Source organism: Punica granatum, chromosome 4 (genome assembly GCF_007655135.1).
Source record: "Punica granatum isolate Tunisia-2019 chromosome 4, ASM765513v2, whole genome shotgun sequence".
In the NCBI taxonomy this organism is placed as follows: Eukaryota; Viridiplantae; Streptophyta; class Magnoliopsida; order Myrtales; family Lythraceae; genus Punica; species Punica granatum.
This window is the reverse complement of record NC_045130.1, coordinates 28,424,864-28,443,318: the sequence shown is the minus strand read 5'-3', so window position 1 is coordinate 28,443,318 and position 18,455 is coordinate 28,424,864. Positions and strand designations below refer to the sequence as shown.

Genomic DNA, 18,455 nt, shown 5'->3' with positions numbered 1-18,455 from the left:
TTTTTGGCAACTAAAATTTTCACTTTATTAAAGAGTAAAATCTAGTTAGTCAAACCTATAACAACTAAAATAATTTAGTTGCACATGGTAGTTAAAGGGCTTGAGAACTAAACATTTGTTTTGTCGAAAAATATTTTAACTGTTAAAGGTGAATTTTTAGTAACTAAAATTGATTATTTAGTTGTTCATAAACTATATTGTTGCAGTGTCATCAGCTAGGCCGGCCCGAATATCGACCCATGATCCCCCATATCTTACCACACGAGATCCATATAAGGGATGGATGTTCGTAAGTAGGTCCGGAGATGCAGGGCGGCAAGCGACGGCGGCTTGCTCACGGGTCTTTATGCGGGTAAAGATAAGGGTACACTTGCTCAGCCTGTCTTTGGTATTCAACCTATATTCAGTAAATCCAAACCGACAAATAAAGGAGACTTGCAGAACATGACCAGAAAACCCAATAGCTTTGCTCCAGTCTAAGTCTAGGCTCTTTGGCTACGTTTCGTCGCCAGGCTCGAATAGGACTTAAGGGGAATATGGGATGGGATTTAAAATCCATTGATATCGATTATCGTAATTAAATGTTTGGTACACTGCACGGATTATTCTATACAACAATTGGATTGAAAATTTTCAGGTAAAATTAAATAGATATCTCGGTCGTTGAAGTTCTATATATTTCAAACTAACAAAGGAGACACTCCATCCAATGAGAAAGTTAGCATAGTTGTAGATGACAACTGATGATATTGTTAAGAGATTATTTCAGTATTCTCTCAATTAAGACATTATCTTATCAAAGTATGATGTGATATTTTTAGTAACTTTTCGCAAGAAAGCCAAAGAGTAAAAGAATATCAACAAATAGAATATTAAAACATCAAAAGCAAATTAAAGTGGATTGTTTAGAGTATATTTTTTAATTCGAAATCCTTATGGTAGGAAATTATAAATGCCTGTGCTACAAAAAAAATTATGAGAATATTGACAGATAAGATTCTTTTGTTCAAATCGACAGATAGAATTAGATAGTAAACTTTCATAATAGACACAACAATACCGAAAGTGGAGTCATTGAAAATCTACAATTTGTAAGCATTGAAAATATCGAGTGAAAAGTTAGATGTATAGTATTAGAAGCAGAGAAGCAAATAGAAAAACAAAATCACTTACTTGTTACCAAGAGACATCTTAGAGAAACAGGAACTACATGTATGATATTACACTTTTGAGATTTATATAGTAAATTTTTGTTTTAATTCTCTTTAATACTATATTTATTGAATTTTATTTAGCTGATAGCAAAAGGATAATTTAAACTTTTTAATTTATGAGATTATCTTCCAATTGTAAGAGTCTTTAATTGTAAGAGAATAATGGATTTTAGGACTAAATATAGTACAAATAAATAATTTTTTAACTACACATGACTTTTACTTTTAATGTATAAAAAAACTAATTGAAAGTATATTTATTTAATTAGTATAGAAAATTGAATTTAATGATTAAATAAAGAAAATGTACGAGACAAATTTAGCAGTCAAATGTCCAAAAACTTTGCACTATTCGTAACCATAATTTAAATAAATTTAATAGCTTATTCATAAATATGTAGATATATAGATATACAGATGAACTTTATAGTTCTCTAATGAAAATTAGTTGAAGACCCGTGTGTTCCGCGGGCACAAAATAAATAATTTTTAGTTCCAACTAAATTTATCAAATAGTTATACACGTCATACATACATATGGCTGATAACAATTCAGCTGAATTTGTTAATAGGTGTCAATAAAATTACAATATTTCATTCATATTGGATATTCAATAAATTAATTAATAATATAAATGCAAAATTTTTACATAAAATTAATTACATAAAATTAATATAAAAAATAGACCCTAGAGTGATTGATATCCTAGTAAAATCCCTTGTGAAAGCTTGTGCTATCGTCTCAAAGCTGCTAATGAAATATAAGAAGAAAAAGTGAATCCTCTTTTGTATAAGCTATTCTTATGTAAAAAAGTCATCTCACTATGAGGTAGAATCTACCAGCGGATACTTTGTCGACGGATATATTATGAGGTAGAATCTATCGGCGGATAGTTTGCCAGTTGAATCTTGAGCGGATGTTGGGGAGCTCCAACCTAAGTGAAGAAGAAATAGGATAGATGACCTTCATTTTAGAATATATGAATTTTTATTTCCCATTGAATTTGAGCAATATTAAAGACATATATATAGCCAACTGAAAAGAATGAATCTAAATTTAATAAAAGGAAACATAATATTTAAAATTTTATAATAATATATGCGAAAATGCCATTTATGCTATATTTATGGACGATTTAAAGTATATGATATATATATATATATATATGTTAAACATCAGATATATGCAAATTATATTCCGTTGTGCATAATTAATATATTGGACGGTGTATATCAAATCTATACATTCTATTGCATATTCGTGCCTCGGGTATAATGTATATATTTCATTGTGCAATTATGTATATGTAATATATATAGTCTACTGCATATTTTGTTCCCTTGAATATATTATGTTGGGTTATATGCAAATAATCTATACATTTTACAGCATAATTAATAATAAAAGAATATGAAAATTTCCTTAATCCATAGATGATGACGAAACAATGCGAGAGAACTCTGTTTTGTATTTTTGATGATGTGACAAGATGAAAATTAAGCTTGGAACTTTGTTTTCATATATACCAGATGAAAACTCGGGCGTTGCAGTGGACAATTTTTAAATTTTCTCAATTAAAATAATTATGTTATAATATTATATTGATAGTAATCAAATTATACATCATTATTTAGTTTGTCTTGGGGAGTATTGCTTTTACTCCGCCGAAGAAACAACAAATAAGTTTAATATAGGCTAATTGCCCCTCCACGACCCTGTATGGTTAAGGTTGGAATCACATAATCTAAACACTATTTAAAAAAATCACATAATCTAAAATATTATTAAAAAAACAATTTGAAAGTATATATTTGAATTGAAAAAAAGAAGAAACAGAATTTAAGAAATTAGCTTAGAAAAATAAGACTTACTTATAATATTTTATAAATTGCAATTGGTTATATATATGATTATTAGAGATTATAAAAATAAAATCATAAATAATATATGTCGATATTCAATATTTAATGGATATTAAATATTTGGAGTTATATATCTTTTCAATTTCATAAGTATCAAATCTTGATTTCTTAGATATGATGTCTAGCGCAAAATAAAATTTTTTAAACTGTACAATATCCAATAAGATAAAATAATCATCAATTCAAAATATTAAATGTGAATATTTCAATATATTTGTGTAGTATGTCATTATTGTCAGAAAATTATTTGTCAAACAGTTAAATATTATAATAGGGATTTTTTTGACTCATAATAATAAAAATGCAATAATTGTATAAAAAATAATTATTTTAGACAAAATAATAATAAAATATTTAATATTCGATTGTTTATACTATATTTGTTTCCATGTAATGCAGTTATTGATAATGTAAAAAAAATCCTAATGAAAATTTAAGTTGTTGATCAAAACTTCTGTGAAATAGATATAAAAAATTGAATCATCTTTTGTATAAACTGTTCTTATGAAGTAAGACGTCATCTCATTTTAGGGTAGCATCTATAGGGTCAATCGAGCTCTTCACCACTTGAATTTAGAACGCGACTTGGGGAGTTTCGAACACAGTGAAGAAAATTCGCATGTGAAAATTCTTCAAAAATACAAAAGGAAAAACAACTTTCATTCGAGAATTAACCATTTATTCTTTTCAAACATAGTGGGAAAAACCAACATGTGATAATTCATCACAAAAAAAGGAGAAAGTTCATTTATTCGAGAAACTACCGTTTATTGAATCTATAGGGTCAATCGAATTCCCTACTACTTGAATCTGGATTGGAACTTAGGGAGCTCCAATTATAGAGGAGAAAATCTGCATGTGATAATTCATTAAAAAAAGTGAGGACAGAAAAAAAAAAGGAGGAGGAGAAATGACATTCATTCGAGAAACTACAATTTATTACTTGTCGAATATCTCGAATAGTATAAAACACATATTTACAGTCAACTAAAGAGAGATGTCTTAATTTTTTTTTAAAAAGGAAATATAATATTTGAAATACCGCAATAATTTTTATATAGACCGTATAATTTATACCGTAAATTGGATTATATTCCATTGTAAATAACCTATATATTGGCCAATGTATATACAATGCATATATTTTACTGCATGTTTTCTTTCCATGTATATATTTTTGAGCTTTATACATATAATTTATATATTCTACTATTATATAATTAATTTAATTAATTAATTAAATTTAAAACAATCTATATGAGAATATTTCCTTTCTTTGTAAGAGTATATAATTTTCTTAATGTAAATAGATGAGTGGCAATGTAAGAGAGCTCCGTTTTTATTTTTGATAAAATAGTGGTGTGAGAATTCAGCTCAGACTTTATATATATTAAAAAAAGCATTTAAAATTGAAATTTAAAAAAAAAACTCGTGCTCCAATGGCTGAAATGGGAGGCATGATGGTGACCCAACGCTAAAAGTATTTAATAAAGCACGATTTTTTTGTATTTTAAATTAATAAATATTTTCAGTTCTTTGAACTTTATAAAATTTCTTAAATATATTTTAGTATAAACGACTTTATAACGTATTTTACAATAATATCCAAATAAAACTAAATTTTTTATGTAACTTCTGAAAGGGTTTATTAATTGGACCATATTATAAATAGGAGATAATACCCACAGCTTATTATCAGTATCAACATTGAATAATGCCGCTACGAGATTACAAAAATGTTAATTCTTTGGCTGTGATTGCATTTTTCTTTCCCTCTTTTTTTTTTTTTTTACTTTTTTGATATGGTAAATGTGCCAATTACGAATATAATAATTTACATATTCTTTCTTCTTCAATATAATTTTTTTCACATCTTCTTGGTGAAATTCAAGTATTATCGTCAAGTATCTAATATTCTATTTGCAATGATTATAAATAACAATTTTTGAACTATTTAATACGCATATATTATATTATAAAACTGATAGTTGATCACGTCCTGTACTATACAATGCATGGGCTCCATATATAGTTCTCATATATGAAATGGAAATGCCTCGCAATGCGACAAATTAGAGCTCATTTTGATAAAGATTAAAATCTACAAAATTATGACAATTAATATAATGAAAATCCCTAAAAGGTTCTTTTGTTTTTTTTTTTTTGGTGATAGATTACTAGTGGCTCTTTCAAAAAATGGAAAGATTTATCGAAAATTTAAGCACATTTACAAAATATATTGAACATCATTAATTTTCTTATATATCTGCCGCTCTTCGTAACACACGGGTATGTATATCAGATATTCCCTAATAAGCACAATGCACTGGTCTCAGACATATTACCATGCATAATGCATCGAATTTCATGACCCTTCTAACGTGCGCATCTCGCTCATTACACATTAGTATCTCCCCTCTACCGTGGTTCAACTTCCGTAGTCAATACTTCGTTCACAGACGCTGACATTGGTTTGCTTGCGGATTGAGTCCTGCTATGGAGGAAAAATGCAGGTTGCTGACTGGCAGGTAAAGTAACAGAATAGCTCGTCAGCATAAGAGCTATCGTGGCCATAGTGGGCCGAATAGTAGGGTCTTCCTCGAGGCACAGTAAGCTCATGTGGATGCATCTAATGACTTCACTTCTAGAGCACGAGTCCCTCAGAATCGGATCCAGCACTTCCATAGCTGTCCCATGCTTCCAGTGTTTCCAGGCCTAGAGAAATTGAATTTACATATCTTTAAGTTATTTTGCAAGAAAGACTGCAGAACTATGAGATTTTGAAGGACACAACCAACTGTTAAAGCTCCAGCTTCTATATTTTAACATGAGAACAGTAATTTATATAACTTACATAGCTAGGAAGGTCATCCGCAATGCCAGATCGACAGAAGGAACTGCTCTTTTCACCAGATATAATCTCTAGAACCATGACACCGAAACTGTAAACATCAGATTTCACTGAGAACTGTCCGTGCATAGCGTACTCTGGGGGCATGTAACCACTAAAAGTCCAAAACGTTCCATTAGTTTCATTCGATTTTAAAATAAAACAAGGTTCACAAATATTCTTAAAGCTACTTACTATGTTCCCACAACTCTCTTGGTGGTTCCTCGTGTTTGATCAACCCCAAAGATCCTTGCAGTTCCAAAATCTGCAATCTTCGGGTTCATATCCGCATCCAGCAACACATTGCTAGTTTTGAGATCGCGGTGAATTATCCTGAGTTGGGAATCTTGATGAAGATAGAGCATCCCTCTTGCTATCCCTGATATGATCTTGTATCTCCTTGACCAATCCAAGAGTCCCTTTTTCCTCGAGTCTGAGATTGTGTATTAAGCAAAGACTATTGAATAAAATTCAGAAGAAATAACATAAGCATCAAATCATCAGGTGGAGCATACCAAATAAGAAGTAGTCGAGGCTCTTGTTGGGCACATATTCATAAACAAGGATTTTCTCTCGTCCTTCCAGGCAAAACCCGAGCAGCTGCACGAGATTTCTGTGCTGAAGCTTGGCCACCACCATGACCTCATTCTTGAATTCTTCAGCACCTTGCCTGGAACTCCTAGACAATCTCTTTACAGCTACGTGCTTTCCGTTCGGAAGCACACCCTGAATCGATGGTAACATCAAATCATATCAAGCTCATTAGCATGAAATTTTTTTACTTTATACTTCGGGTTGATCATTTTGCAACTCTGCCAAAAATCTCCATTATCACTAATGGTATGTATACCTTGTACACTTCACCGAACCCTCCTTCACCTAACTTGTTATTGGCGGAGAAATCCTCAGTTGCAGCTTGTATAGCGGCAAAATCGAATTGTAGGGACTCAGCAATCGTGATATCATTTACAACTGAGCAGAGAAAACAGCAAAGTCAAATCCTGTGCCTAACGGTAGAATTTCAGATGGTGTACCGCTTGCATCTTGTGCAGCTTCATGTCTCTTTGCTCTTTGCTGCACTCCTTCGCAGCAAACAACACAAGATGAGGAAAACCACGATCGTGACACCAATTGGAGCAACAATGGCAATAATTACTGCTGTTGGGATCTTATGACCTGCATATACAGTAGTATGTCCCATAATAATCTTTCGTTGGATATTAGTTTGAAGTTTGAACCAAAAGATAGAAATATTTTCCAGAGGCATTCATTAACGAAACTATCACATACTTAAACCGATCCCCAATGATGAGTTTATCAGAAGTACAAACAGTCAAGAAACATAAATATGCACTCATTACAGGAGAGAAAAGCTCCTTGTTATCCCTCAAAGGTTAGTGGATTTTGGCTGAAACCTCGTTTGAGGTGTATTGTATTGAGTTATATATGACGTGTATATGGAAAGAAATAATTACATGATTATAATACAATGCCTATGCAAGGAAGACTAGGATTTGAAATCACTATTTCCTCTATTAATCCTAAAAATAATAATAATAATAATAATAATAAGAAGGACAACTCCGAAAGGAAACAGCAGAATCCCCCGCAATTATTCACCGAAGGGTGTCAGGACTCATGCCAAGATCTTGATATCAAGTCTAAACTCGTAAAATATCCAGCTAATCGACACACGATCCCATTCCCAATTATTTTCCTAAATGTAAAACCAATATCTGGAAAAGTAGATGTGAAACTTTCACCTTTAGGCCTTGGAACCAAACTCGGAGGAGGCCGGGTGGGGGCTGGAGGAGGAGCAGGGAGCGACAGCAGGGCTATAGCGGTTTCATTATAGAATAGATTGGTCTCATACCGAATGTAGCAGCTTGGGTTCATGTATCTAGCTCCTTGTCTTCCTCGGTGGAGGCCTTGCACCGTCATCTGTAGGCACATCATACAGTCTGGTGTGATCAAGTCGGGCGTGCACTGGGCAAGCGTGTAGAGGGGCTGCGACACGGTAAAATTGACCTTTTCGACTGCAAATCTTTTGCCTGCGCTTGCAGCCTTCGGGATCAGGCTGCTTAGTGTCTCATCCAACAAGTTATTGAATCGAGCCGGGTCCGATATGTTTGTTGCTTTTGGCAGCGCTATAGCCGGCCTGTCCCTCTGGTAGGACAGAATTGATTGATTGGAATACGTCAGCATGCACTGGTCATACCTGTTGCGTACAGTCATGATGAGTTCAAAACTCTATCAACCGTATGCAGTGAAATATGAATCCGACGGCAAGTTGTGCAAGCAATATAAGCAATCACAAGTTAACACTGATTTCATATCTACAAAACTCTAAACTGCACACTACACTCATCAAAAGCCAAGAGCAACACCAAGAGGGGGAAACGGGGAATACATCGACCCCCCGACCACAACAAGTTGCCCAATTATAAATTTGCACTAGATCTTGACAATTCAAATAGTATATATGTATTTGTTCTTTTTTTCTTTTTAGCGGAATTCAAGTCCTGCCTTTTGCAGATCCCATAGCCAGAGGGTTTTAAGGTCGCAAAACTTGTGTTGGTATAGATCACCATTTCAAATAGTTTCGGGCCGGAGTAATGCTTAATCTGCACACATCTTACAATTCTACAAATAGGAAAAAAAATATGGATTATTATGCTCGAACTGGATTACCTAAAGTGGCTTTCAGATAACAGGGTACACACCGAAGAAAGAGGGAGAGAAAAATAAAAAATAGTGAGAGAGAGAATATTCACATGAGTACCATAGGATGGAGTCCTTCTCCATGGGGCACCTCCGGAGAATTTCCTGGGTTGCGTAGCCAATGCAGTCTCGGCACGAGGCCTGGCTTTGATCTCCGCGGCAAAGGAAGAGCCCATAGACCTGGTCGGGCGAGACCTGCCCGGCAGTGGCACTGGTGAAGCCGCCAACATAATCGGAGGCATTGGAGGAGAGATTAGACAACAGGGTGTTGAGGTTTCTCTGTTAAGTGCTGTTGGGGGAGTAAAACACCGTCTGTCTGCTGTTGTTGCAGAAATGGTACACATAGGTGGGCCTGTCTTGAGCCTCAACTCTGTAAGAGAGGTTGAGCAACAAGCATAGGAGGAGGAGGAGGAAGATGGAGGCGATGGAGAAACTGTTGAAGATAGAAGAAGAACTCTCTGTGTCTTTTGGTTCCATTGTTGGGGGTTCACGTTGATGGGAAAGCAAGGTGGTAATGAGCTTTTTTGTCTTTATAACGCTCCGTTTTGGACAAGGCAAAGAACTATCATCATTGTTTGTCTTTTGGTTAGCGTACTTAATCCATTGGGTGCATAGCCCGCCCAAGCGAGTAGTCTAATAAGGCTATCTATATTGCTAAATAGTAATCACCGGTTAGATATACATGATAGTGCTCAATTTCGTAATCATTTAGGAAACTTTTTATCATGGTTAGTTAGGGATTGCGGAAAGTGAACAAATCGCAGTTATCATGGTTATAAGAAACCTTTTACGGAAAGAAACATAGGCCTAGCCATAATCTTCATTTAGGAATATAAACTATTTTATTGATATTTTGACAAAATTACGAGAGATGTTATTTTTACAATTCTGGGATATTTAACATTGAAGGTTATTACATTCTTTTTTTTTTCCTTGGTAATAGTGAGGATTTCATTCATTAGTCAAAGAGGTATATGGGAAAAAAAATGCTCAAGAAAATTACAAGCCAAGATCATAGCTCGACACCTCCTAGATTATCACAAGGAAAATAAGGAGTTAAAACACCCAGCATATCAACACTATATAATGCAGTAGAACAAGAAGGAGAAAGGCAGTGATAAATAAAAACCTTTGATCGCAGCACCAAAGCCGCTGGGTGGGCAAAAAGTACCCTTTCAACAAGTACACTTCCATGGATTCAAACTTATGCTTCGATCCTTACGGAGTTCGGCGTTACTTACCGCTTAATCAATATTTTGTTGGTAAATACAAACAACTTTATACGATCGGAGATGGGGTACTATTACAAAGAATTTTGTCCTTGCGCATGTAAAATAAAAATTAAGCCTACAAGTGATTGAGTCCATTTTCAATCCAAAAACTCGAGTTAATAGGTTATGATACTCAGTCTCCTGTAAATCTAATAATTTTTTTAAAATTTCTAATGTGGTATTGACAAGTGATAACTCTCAACACCCGCTTTTACATGACAACACGTGCTCTTTTATACTAATCATCACCTGCCACGTGCCCTCAAGCACCTTTTTCAACAACTGACCATGAGCCGAGCTCCTCTTTCGTGCTCGGGTGAGCAAAGATTAACACGAAGCGCACTTTATGTTGTTCCTAACTCTTTGCCTGGCATGGTGTGACTCATGAGCGTGCAAAAATATAACCCCGCTAAGATATCATATAAATATCAATTAGACTTACAAGTGATTATGTGATCTCCAACCCAGAAGATTCAGATTATTGATCTCTTATAAAAGTGATTTTTTTTTTCCTAATTTTTCAATATAGGATTTACGGCTCTCGACCGGGCTGTGGCCGGGAAGGGAAGTCCATTCCATTGACTAAGTCAACTTTTAAGTCAAGCATGTGGAAAAGATTAATCGATGGCAGACAGATGGACATTTAGGATAGGGAGAGACGACGACACGACTTAAATGACTATTAGTTGTCCGGTAACACACTCTCCGCTACACTGTGACCCTTTTCAGTCCAATGTAATGGGAAAATTTTCCATCGGGGCCTATATTATTTCAAAAAAGAGAAGCAACTTATTTGTTTAATATTTAGTTTCCGAAAATATCCTTCATTCGATTCAATTAAAAAATAAGAACGGTTAGTCCTAAGATTAATTTGATAAATTTAATTTTCTCTCTCGACCCACTTTTTTCTTGTGAAAGTTATTCAAATCTCTCTCTCCCTCCTTCTGCTTCCTCAACTTCTTATCAACTTGGACCCCCGTTTCCCTCTTTCCCGTCTTTCTTGCCCTCTCTCACCAACAAGGCTTCACCCACATCATTTTTTTTTCCGTTAATAATTTGTTAATTTTTATATTTTATTCTTTTACATTTTAATGTTAGAAGTGAATCGATATAATCTATCAAAAAATTAATATAAATCTTTTCTGAATATATTACATAGAAATAACACCATACGTACTTTCTGCAATTAATTTTATAAAAATGTAATTACAACAGTAAAAATAAAATTTCAATTAATATTTTGCACGGATGGCATTCCTTTTATCTTAAAAATTCATGTGTAGCGTGGATTTACATCTAGTATGTGCATATTTACTGACTGGAATGCATATCCACGCTATGTGCACTATTTATGAATCTTTTCATTATTATAATATAATAATTATCTCTTCAAATAGTATAATATGTATTAAAATATTTCAAGTGTAAGCAGAGTTGCTTATAAAATTTAGAAGTGATATTTTAATTAAGAATTATTAATTGATAAGTAATTTTTTTGAATGAATGCAGAGTTGCTTATTATAAAGTAAAAGTAATATTTTTATTAAAAATTTTCATAGAGTCATATTTTCACACCGTCACATCACCAAAAAATAAAAAATGGAGCTCTTTTGTTTTGCCATATTATCTCTTATTTATTAAGAAAAGTTTTTGTCATTAATTATGCAGTAAAATATATGTATTATTTGCATATAACCCGACTGAATATATATATATAAGAGAATAAAATATGTAGTGGACTATATATTAGCTACAATTCAGGAAATTTTTTATATTGCAATAATCAAATGGCCATGTATATGTATTAAAAAATATAGAGTTGAAAAATATATTCTTATAATATTAACCAAAATATCGTTTATATAATATTGTGTGTTTTTAAAATTATCGTTTAGTTTATATATATATATATATACTCTGAAGTGCAGTATCAACTTTGGAGTTGAATTCAAAGGCTTTATCTAAATAGATTAAAAGATCCTCTTCGATATTTTCATTGTTCGCACGATCTTCTCCAAATTTTTAATTTGCATGATCTTCTCCTAATTTTTATTTTTCTTAATTGAACTTTGATTTGTTAAATGAATGTTAATTCAAATTAGAGTTTGATTGTTTCGATATTGATTTTTTTGACAAAATCTCCATTCAAGTTCTATTATGCACGTCACTTCAAAAACTGATTTTTCTCATTTATATGCCTTGAATATTTTTTAATTCTTATTTCACATTGTTTGATATGTTATTTACTTGATGGATAATTAAATGACAATTGGAGGTCTAGCAAATTGAAACATTAGCAAGTTTTGAATCATTGAAATTTTAGGAGAAATGCTGCTGAAATTTCGGATAGTGACGATAGAAGACCTGGGTGCACTTGTCCCGAACTTATCCTCGCCTATGGGAACTCTGGCAGGGCAATTGCTTAATGGGTATGAAACTTGGCAGGATTCTTTCCTGATGACACATTACAACACGAGAAACTATAACAAAAGAGCAACTCAATAAAAATGAAAGATTTCCACTTTGCATGCTTTTCCCACATTTTCAGAGTCAAATAAAAGAAAGCAGCTTCACTGGTATTCCTTCAAAAATAATTTTGATACATCCAGTCTCATTGACTCAGCGGAACCAAGTTGCAATATGTTAATTCGCGCATGAATACCAGACAACAATCTTCTATCACCTGTTCATTTTACGAATACTAAGAATAGGCATCAAACTCGAAACAAATCCGAGATTAGGAGAAAGAGCATTGTAACTTCACAACTTTATTGATAAATTTGAAATTCACTGTCCTCAACCCTAGAATTGTACAAAGATTAAATAGGTCTTAAAAAGCTTAAATTGCACGAAAAACATAAATTTTCCTAAAATTATAAAAACGCCCTAAATAACATAAATTGCCGGTTTGAGGCTTTAAACGATAAAATTTGCCTTAAAATCGAAAAATCACAGCAAAGCAGTAAGTTTTACTCCGAAAGCCGTTTCCCTTGACATAGATAGTCAAAACCTATTTTTCTCTAGGTATCGACTTGCCGCATCTTCTACCACATCACTCATACACAACGCTACTAATAAAGAATTAAAGAGATCTGGATCTGGAGACCATTCCTACGAGCATAATATAATGCAGAACGGTCTCCGGACTCCGCCTCACAGTTCAGTATTCAAGCTATTACCGACATCTGAGCGTGTGATCTCGGTAAAATCTTTTGCTTGTCCATCTAGTGAACTTATAATAGGTACAACTCACCCATTGTTCATTAGAATCTTCCTTCTACCGAGGTTCAACTTCAGTAATTGACACTTCATTCACAGACACCGGCATTGACTCGCTTGTGGATTTACCGAATCCCGACTCCCCTGACTCCGAGTACAGCTGACCCGTCCTGCTACGGAAGAAAAATGCAGGTTGTTGAGGGACCGGTAAGGTAACAGAGTAGCTGTTAAGCATGAGAGCCATCGTGGCCATTGTGGGGCGATCTGCTGGGTCTTCCTGAAGGCAAAGTAAGCTCATGTGGATGCATCTAATGACTTCGTTCCTCGAGCATGAGTCCCTCAAAATTGGATCCAACACTTCCATAGGTGTCCCATCCCTCCAGTGCTTCCAAGCCTAGAGAAAATTGAATTCAGTTTTGGGTTATTTTGCAGAAGAACGAAGAAATATGAGATTCTGAAATTCCCAACTGATCTTAAAGCTTAAGGTTCTACGATTTAACATGACAGACAAATTATATATATAACCACTTACATGGCTAGGAAGGTCCTCGGCAGCGCCAGATTGATAGAAGGAACTATTTTTTTCACCCGATATGATCTCTAGAACCAAGACCCCGAAGCTGTAGACATCAGATTTCACCGAGAACTGCCCATGCATTGCATACTCTGGGGACATGTAACCACTAAAAATCCAAAGCATCCTATTAATTTTGATTCAATCTTGCGACAAACTAAAAAAGGCCTACTTATCCAAAAAAAAAGGGGGGCTCAGAATTATACTTGAAACTACTTACTATGTTCCGACAACTTTGTTTGTGGTTCCTTGTGTCTGATCGACCCCGAAAATCCTCGCCATTCCAAAATCTGCAATCTTTGGGTTCATGTCTGCGTCAAGCAACACATTGCTAGTTTTGAGATCGCGGTGAATTATCCTGAGTTGGGATTCTTCATGAAGATACAACATGCCTCTTGCTATCCCTGATATGATCTTGTATCTCCTTGACCAATCCAAGAGCACCCGTTTCTCCGAGTCTGAGATTGTTAACTGAATTAACACACTGGAATAGACGTCAAGATAATTAAGATAAGCATCAAATCATCAGATGGAGTATACCAAATAAGAGGTTGTCGAGGCTCTTGTTGTGCACATATTCATAGATAAGGATTTTCTCTTCTCCTTCAAGGCAAAACCCGAGCAGCCGCACGAGATTCCTGTGCTGAAGCTTCGCCACCACCAGGACTTCATTCTTAAATTCTTCAGCACCTTGCCCGGAACTCCTAGACAATCTTTTTACGGCTACAAGCTGTCCAGTCCGAAGCACGCCCTGAATCAAAGGTAGCATCAAATGATATGAGGTTCATTAGCTTGAAAATTTTGACTTCATACTTCAGGTTAATCATGCTTGCATACTTCGGCAACAATCTCCTGTACCATTAGTTGTATACCTTGAAAACTTCGCCAAACCCTCCTTCACCTAATTTGTTATTGGCGGAGAAATCCTCTGTTGCTGCTTGTATTGCGGCGAAATCAAACTGTAGGGACTCAGCATTCGTGATATCATTTCCAACTGAGCAAAGCAAACAACAGACAGAGTCAGCTCCATACAAGGGAAGCAGATAAAATATTTCTTACCTAAATGGACAAAAGACCAATTTTAAATACTTTACCGCTTGCATCTTGTGCAACTTCATGTCTCTTTGCTGCTCTCCTTCGTATCAAACAGCACAATATGATGAAAACCATGACCGTGACACCAATTGGAGCAACAATGGCAATAATTACCGCTGTTGAGATATTACGACCTGCATATATTATAGTAATCTATTTATAGCCTTCGTTGGACCTTAGTAAAACCAAAAGCTGGAATGATGAACTCATCAAAAGTATAAACGTTAAAAAACAATAATGATACGCTCATCACAGGAGAAAAATTTCAAATAGAATCAATAGGAATCCCCTCTGATTATTTGCGGAAGGGTTTCAGGAGCGCTAATGCCAAGAGCTACCAAGTCGAACTTGTAAATTGTGCTGCTAATCAACACATGATTTCATTTCTAGTTATTTTCCTAAACGGTAAACCAATATTTGGGACTGGAGATATGAAACTTTCACCTTTAGGCCTTGGAACAAAACTTGGAGGAGGCAGGGGAGCTGGTGCTGGAGGAGGTGGCGACAGCAGCGCTACAGCAGTTTCGTTGTAGAACACATAAGTCTCATACCGAATAGTGCAGCTTGGGCTAAGGTATCTAGCTCCTTGTACGCCTCGATTAAGATTTCCAGCTGCCATTTGCAGGCACGTAGTACAGTCTGTTGTGGTCAAGTCGGGCGTGCACTGGGCGAGCGTGTACAGGGGCTGCAACACAGTGAAATTGGCTCTCTGCACTGCAAACTTCTTTCCTGCCAATTGGCTGCTTGCAGTCCTCGAGAGAAGGGTGCTTAGTGTCTCATCCAACAAACTGTCGAATCGGGTTGGGTCTGATATGTTCGCAGTGTTGTACATCCGTATCCCTGGACTGTCCCTCATGGTGGACAGGATCGATTGATTGGAATAGGTCAGCATGCACGGGTCATACCTGTTAGAGTCATGGTGAGTTACAAGACTATAGCAACCGTATACAGTGAAATGTTAATCCAATGGGAAACCATCGCAGCAATATAAATTATAAGCAATCACAAGTTAACACTCGCTGTTTTCAAATCTAGAAAATAAACCCCGCTTTTAAAAAGCCATAAGCTGCTGCAAGAGGGCAGATGCTGGTGACAGGCATGACCAGATTGCAACTACACAGAACAGAACCGAACAAACAGGAACACGGCATGCAACATCGTCAGGCCCCACAAGAAGTTCCCCTACGCTATATTGGCACTAGATATTGAAAATTAATGTTTGGTAATAAAGTTTACTTAACTTACTTTTACTTTTTCTTTAATTTAAGAATACAATCATTACTTTTTTATCTTTCTCTTCAAATTTTCTTTTATATTCTTTCTTTTTTATTATTTAAATTAATTTTTAATATTAAATTCTTTCAACTATTTAACACTTTTTTCCTCAATTTCAATATTTTTTCCTCAATTTCAACAACACAATCATTTTTTTATCTTCTCCTTCAAATTCTATCGCATAATTTTCCCTCTTACTTTTGTATTAATCTCCTCAAATCAAAATTAAATCAAATTGAATCAAACATAACTTCATTATCAAACGCTATAAATCAGCTAAACACATTGTTCTTTTGTACGAGGAAACTATGCCTGCCGTCTGCACCATCCTTTAGCCAAAGGGACTTGAGGCAACAGATTCCAAGGTCAATGACGATTTGCGATTTGGAACTATCCCCATATCCCATGTCAAGAATTCCGGTGGAATCGTATCGTAGCAGTCCACAAACTTTTGGGCAATATCACAGATTTGGAAAGGCAATACCAAATTATAACAATAATACCACAACTAAAAGTAATGCTTCACCTGCATCTATTTTGGACATACTGTTAAGAAGGAAAAGGTAAAATCATATCAGTACCATATAGTGGACACTTTCTCCTTGGGGCATCTCCGGAGAACGTCCCCGGTCGCGTAGCCAACACAGTCTCGGCACGAGGCCTGGCTTTGATCTCCGCGGCAAAGGAAGAGCCCGTACACCCGGTCAGTTGGGGCCTGCCCTGCCGTGCCACTGGTGAAGCCGCTGATGTAATTGGAGGAGTTGGAGGAGAGATTAGATAATAGGGCGTTGAGGTTTCTCTGATAAGTGCTGTTGGGGGAGAAAACGGTCTCGTTCGAGCAGACATGGTATAGATAGGTGGGCTGATCTTGAGCTTCAGCTCTGTAAGAAAGGTTGAGCAGCAAGCAGAGAAGGAAGAAGAAGATGATGATGGGAGAAGAAGAACTCTGCCGGTGTGTCGGTTTCATGTTGGGTGGGGTTGGGGGCTTCATGTTAACGGGGAAAGTTCGGTGGTGATCAGTGGTTTGTTTTTATAATGCTCCCTCCGTTTAGCTTCTTTCCGGTGACCATTTATTCAACCATATGGTTGTTAGGTGGAACAGGGCAAAAGAAAAGGACGGAACTAAAAGAGACAGTAAAACCGGGCAACATCCAACTCGTGAAAATTAAATTTAAAATCTCTTTTTCAACTTTAATTTGAGTATGAGTATTACTGCACTAAATCTATTTATCTCATGGTAAAAAATTTAAGTTAGACAATAAATATGGGGCCGCATGGTTTGCATAGAACGCTCGTTCCATCCCGGAGAACATGAGCGAAGCCTTTACAAGATATGCGGAAACTTACATTACGGAAAGAAACAACACGGATCTAGTGATGATATTGTATTGATCCAGCTTGGAGAATTGAATCTATGGTCAGGAATCCGAGATAAGGGTAAGGCCATGGCAAGGGGTGCCCAGTCCGTTGACCTAAGTCAACACGGAAGGCGATAGAGATGCCGAAATAATACCTCACTAATAGAAAGTGAAAGTGATAGCCAGCTTTTCTGGAAGGGCACTTGAGCAGATATTGTTAATAAACTCTTCTGTGCGTCCCTCCTCTCCCATGAGTGCTTTTCACGGAAGAAAAAAATAGCTCAAAGAAAAATATATAATGTAATAATACGCGTTCTCACGTAAAAAATCATTAATATATTTCAAATTCAATTTTTATCGAAAGGACTATTCGTATTCATTTGTTTCTAGTTTTATCTCCGTATAGTCGTATATTATACGTGAGCCTTTTTTATAGTCAGGAAGGGAACTCCTACTTAGCGAAAACCAAAAGTCAAAAAGTCAAAGTCAAGCGTTTCTTATAATCCCAAGTCAGACTTGTGGACAATTTGATCAATCAGGGCACTCGGACATAGACAGATGGACGTGTAAGATAGGGAGAGATGGTGACACGACTCAAATGACTGACTTACCTGACAATAACACTTTGACCTTTCTCTCTTTTTCTTGGCCGCTAAAGCTTGACCTTTCCCACCGTCTAATTTACTCTGATGCAGATTGATCCGAATTCTAATCAATCATCAATTGGAAGGCCCGCCCAGCCCAAACCATGAGATTGAATGTTGGTATCCCAAGTTCAACTATTTTCTATTGAGGAGCTCCGGTTTAAATCCGAGCCGGCCCAAGCATTGAGCCATGATTCCATGTATCCTATAATACGAGACATATAAGCTCGTCTGGAAACACGTGAATATAACCTAAAATTTGTTTGGACTG

The 18,455-nt window shown here is 35.5% G+C and overlaps 1 protein-coding gene and 1 pseudogene across 1 annotated transcript; both read right to left on the bottom strand.

Moving 5' to 3' along the window:
- Nucleotides 1–5,372: 5,372 nt before the first annotated feature.
- LOC116204621 lies at nucleotides 5,373–9,485 on the bottom strand (annotated as a pseudogene).
- A 3,271-nt stretch (nucleotides 9,486–12,756) lies between these two features.
- LOC116204605 (cysteine-rich receptor-like protein kinase 10) lies at nucleotides 12,757–17,229 on the bottom strand. Its single transcript, XM_031536774.1, has 8 exons — nucleotides 16,764–17,229; nucleotides 15,352–15,812; nucleotides 14,907–15,041; nucleotides 14,685–14,806; nucleotides 14,353–14,563; nucleotides 14,033–14,270; nucleotides 13,771–13,921; nucleotides 12,757–13,632 (listed from the first exon to the last, which is right to left on the bottom strand). The coding sequence occupies exons 1-8, from the start codon at nucleotides 17,171–17,173 to the stop codon at nucleotides 13,297–13,299; spliced, it is 2,064 nt and encodes a 687-aa protein (XP_031392634.1). The 5' UTR covers nucleotides 17,174–17,229; the 3' UTR covers nucleotides 12,757–13,296.
- Between the last annotated feature and the right edge of the window lie 1,226 nt (nucleotides 17,230–18,455).

Bases quoted from the DNA above. Each gene is read 5' to 3' on its own strand.
- LOC116204605 (XM_031536774.1), bottom strand. From the start codon at position 17,173: ATGAAGCCCCCAACCCCACCCAACATGAAACCGACACACCGGCAGAGT. The intron at 14,564-14,684 runs GTATACAACTAA...CCTTTGATTCAG, and splicing joins GGTTTGGCGAAGTTTTCAAG to GGCGTGCTTCGGACTGGACA. The intron at 13,633-13,770 runs GTAAGTGGTTAT...AATTTTCTCTAG, and splicing joins CCGAGGACCTTCCTAGCCAT to GCTTGGAAGCACTGGAGGGA.